The sequence below is a fragment of the Pieris rapae genome, chromosome 8 (assembly GCF_905147795.1).
Source record: "Pieris rapae chromosome 8, ilPieRapa1.1, whole genome shotgun sequence".
NCBI lineage: Eukaryota > Metazoa > Arthropoda > Insecta > Lepidoptera > Pieridae > Pieris > Pieris rapae.
Genome location: NC_059516.1, coordinates 8141448 through 8145908, shown reverse-complemented (window position 1 = coordinate 8145908; position 4461 = coordinate 8141448). Strand labels below are relative to the sequence as shown.

The 4461-nt window shown below is 37.5% G+C and overlaps 1 protein-coding gene across 1 annotated transcript; it reads left to right on the top strand.

The window, feature by feature from the left end:
- LOC110992170 (IQ and ubiquitin-like domain-containing protein) lies at positions 1-4461 on the top strand. The gene is made up of 5 exons (XM_022257879.2): positions 1-1111; positions 1182-1294; positions 2224-2432; positions 2767-2896; positions 3112-4461. Exons 1-5 carry the CDS (start codon positions 169-171, stop codon positions 4240-4242), a joined length of 2526 nt encoding a protein of 841 aa, XP_022113571.2. The 5' UTR covers positions 1-168; the 3' UTR covers positions 4243-4461.

The window sequence follows — 4461 nt, the reverse complement described above, 5'->3', positions numbered from 1 at the left end:
ATAAATAACGGTACGTACATAGGTACCCTTTGTTTATTCACTTAGCAACTGTTACTTTGATAAACAAATCAACCTAAAAATGATGTCAAGTAGTTTTAGACAAACATATATTTTATATTAGACGATTGTTTTAATCTGCTTTTAATAGTGTTGTGAATTTACATAACTATGTTGCGTGTGACAGACATAAATATGAAAGAAACTGAAGGGATCGCGCCTAACCCAGATTGTATTAAAGGAGTGGTCGCTTGTCAATGCGAACTAGGGCGTGAGAAGATTCTTACTGCGCCACCGTATAAAAAGTTTAGTTTAATACAAGATGATGAAGCGAAATCTCGAATCCTCACTGCTCCCTGTGCACGAGAAACGGAGCAGTACAAATGCCCAATCAGTCATATTCTAGTCACATTCAAGTCCCCATTACATCCTAACGAAGTGTTCAACAAAGTCTTCCCATCCAATACACCAATTAAATATGTCAAACGCAAGTTAGCCAAATTACTATCTGTGTCAAACAATAATCTTTTACTTACAAAAAATAGAAACGTGTTGAAGGAAACCAGTGTTCTCTCAGAGCTGAAAACTGATACCCAAGGGAACCTAACAGTCGATGTATTCACAAAGGATTCAGAAGATTTCTCCTTATCCACAGTTCCGAAAGACTCCTACGTTCATGATCTCCTACAATCTGTCATTCCAAAGAAGAAAACCATGGCATTTATAGCAATCAAATTCCGAGTACGAAATCAGAACGGAATTTTTACTCGCTCATACCATTCTATAGTTAAGATTCACGAAATTAAGAAGAATCTAGGCGGTATCTTTCAAGTTGAGCCCGATAATTTAGTTTTGCTGAGAGGTGAACACCCGCTGAAAGATCGCATGGCTCTTCTGGACTTGGATTATGATAAATACGGAATCGTGGAGGTGGAACTGTTAACCAAAAATAAGGTACATCTAAATTTGGATAAGCTGTATAAGGAATTGCCAATGAATGACGTGCTCACAGTAATGGTGCCGTTCGGTAGCACCCTGAAGCATATAAATGTTGAAATATTTTCTGAACCCATACAAAAGCCATTTCTAGGCGGTTATAGAAATGTTCATACAGGTATGTATAGAGTTTAAGAAATACTTGATAAATGTTATGAATTAATAAATTTAATTTAAATAAATTTAAGGTGCAACGTATCACCACGCGTTCACGCAAACACCACAAAAACCAGAAAAGCTTCTGTCGGATAATAAAACGTGTCGCGATACACAAACAGCTGAAATGCTCGAAAAAGTATACGTGAGTATTAACGAATCGTTTTGACTAGATACGTACCCGTCTAGTAATCATAAATACGCCTTCGAAACATATTAATTTCTCCTCCTCGTTTCATGCCGTGGAAGTGTGTATCATGAATGTATGTAGAATAATATGATAGAAACTTCTATCATATTTCTGTGGGACATGTGATGGTGTATTCTGTGGTCTCTGGCAGAATTACCAGCGCCGTGAAACAGTCTGCTCCTCAGCATAATGCTGAGCCAGGACCAATACAACCATAGCACACACGCATACCTTAAAACTTGCTTAAATAATTACTTTAAACGTACCCTGTTCTTTAAAAGAAAAAAACACATTATCTCATTCTTTTTATTTTTTATTATTGATATTTTTTTGTGTTTCTGTGTATGTTGTGTGTATTGTTAGTATTAAATGATCTGTCTAAACAGGTCCTAAGTCATATTTTTGCGTCTTTTTTTTAAGTTATTACTAAGCAATTTGTCAATACGCAATCCAATTGTACCTGAATGAAGGTTCACACACAGTATAATTTAGTTCTCCATTGACACAGATGACATTGATCCAGTGTACTAAAATCAAATATGTAAATACTTTTCTGTTTTGTGTATGACGTATTTTTTGTATGTAATAAAAAACGTAATTACATAAGCCTTTCGGCTTGTTTAAATAGTACGTCGCACGTCGATCAAGGAATACAAGGGTGAGCTTTTAAAGTCCTATAGCTCGATTAGATACTACAACGTTGGTATGAATTTATAAATACAATAAAATCGTCTAGATTTGTTTATTTGCCATTTATCAAAATTATTTATCATAATTATATCTGTTCTAAATAAATAAAAATGGGCGGCGGTATCACTTAACATCAGGTGAGCCTCCTGCCCGTTTGCCCCCTGTTCTATAATAAAAAAAAAATTGAATTCCAGGACACAGCGTACAGCCGAGCCACTCAAATGAACACAGTTCACGCTTACATACCCAACGTAACCGACAGGATTGTGGTGCCAGGCCAATATGAAACGTATGACGAAATGATCGCGAGACTGAATCACGTCCACTACGCCACTATCATTCAACGAGCCTTCAGGCACCATCAGTTCAGACAGAAAGTTCACAGATGGCTAAAAGAATGCATGTAAGAATCAAAAGTAATTTCTTTATAACCAGCTATAAACGCAAAAATGAGTCATTTCGACTTTGGTTTATAGCATATTTATCGGTTACCACGAGTGTTTTATACGAGTTAATTAAATAATGAAATAATCGCCTTAACAATAAATTATTAAAAATACATAACCGTTAGGTATACATAGTTGTATCTGGCTGGTTTTACTATTATGTTATTATTATGATCGTTCTTCGTATAAAAAGGTATCTGGCTGGTTTTACTATTATGTTATTATTATGATCGTTCTTCGTATAAAAAGAAGCAATGCCCTAAATGAGTAAATTATTGTAATAACTTTCAGGGAGAGAATAGCAAGGATGAAAGAGGAAGAACGATTGGAACGTGAAGCTATGGAACGTCGTTTACGCGGAGATCTTATCACCAAAACGTTTCCAAAGACACGAGAAGATTTCGATCAACTTTATTCAATGGTGCATAAATAACCTATTTTATTAAGTCTCGTCAGCTATTTCACTTTAGTTTCCGTAATAGACTTAATTTACTTACATTACTATATCTTTTCATAAAAAACAGGAAATTATAAAATTCCATAACCGAAACGGTTTAAATGCTTTCTGCTTGGAACATTTATTATGTATTAAAACACACATATATATTACAGATTTTTGTACACGTACTTTTACAGGTCGATCGCTGGAAACACGCAGAAATTGCTAGAATATCGCAGTTACACTCAAAAGGACCGAAAATTGCCGAATTTACATTACTTCTCGATAAGGAAGTTGAACTGCTGCGATGTATCGAAGCCTACCGAATTCAAGTGAAGGAGGACAGCCGAAAAATAAAAGAGAAACAGTTCCTAGAAGAAATATCGAAACCATTCGCGTGGTATGGACGGGATGGGAAGCTAATAACAATGGATACTGTTGAAACCCAAAAGGCTAGGAAACTTAAGGAGCTGTACAACTCATTTCTCCGCGATGACATGGAGACAAATGAGAGAATAGAAATACTAGTCGATATGAAGTTTGCCCTACAAGAGTTCCGCCACCCTTTAGCGGAAGAAATTATAAGCCTCCTTGATCGGGAGTGTGACCTTCTCGTCCGAAGATGTGACCAACATCAATTAGAATATTTACGGCGTAGAATTACAGCCAGTCTTCTTCAACTGATAAAGACATCGGAATTAAACTCGGGCGTAACGAAATGCAAGGATATTAGAGAGTATAGAGAAATGCAAAACGACAGGCTACACTTTTGCGAAATGTGCCATCAAGTTAAGCTCTACAAAGATTTTCCGTTGAATGCGAAAATAAGCGGTTTCTTAGTGTGCACGTCGTGCTCATGGAAGGATGTAAATGAACGCAGTTGGGTTGATATGACGCCATATAAGTTTATACTAAGAGCTGTGCAACGCGACGAGAGAAAGCGAAAATGTTGGGGTTCATTTGCATTTGTTTTACAAGAAAAGGACGTATTCTTCATCGTTGAGAAGCTGTGGCACTCGCATTCGGCCATAAGTGAATGCGGGGATTTATCCGAGCTCAGATTATGCAGGTGGCACGTTGATGAAGACTGGTCGCCGTGGAACTGTTTCCTGGTCACCGTCCAAGAGATGAAAGCTCATCTGAGACTGGAGAGGCCTGAAGATGTGTACGACGAGGAACTGGTACAAAAGGTGCAGAATAAACATAAGCTTGCGAAAGCAAACTTTGAGCAACTGATGTCAGTAAACAAACGTTTCACGGAGAGTGGTGATTGGCCAGCTATTCGCGCCCCGGCAGTAGCGAGAACAAAAGCGGTTGGTATAATATGAAGTCTGAGGAAACATATCAAATTTATTTTAAAAAAGGCCGGCAACGCACCCGCGAGCCGTCTGATATTGAGTGCCCGTGGCTGTATCACTTATCATCGGATGAACCTCCTGCCCGTTTGCCCCTGTTCTATAAAAAATTGCTTATTAGTTGTCACTCCTTGCATTTTTTATTGGTAGTCAAAATAACCCCGTGGGCATTTCCATTAACTTCGTAGTACA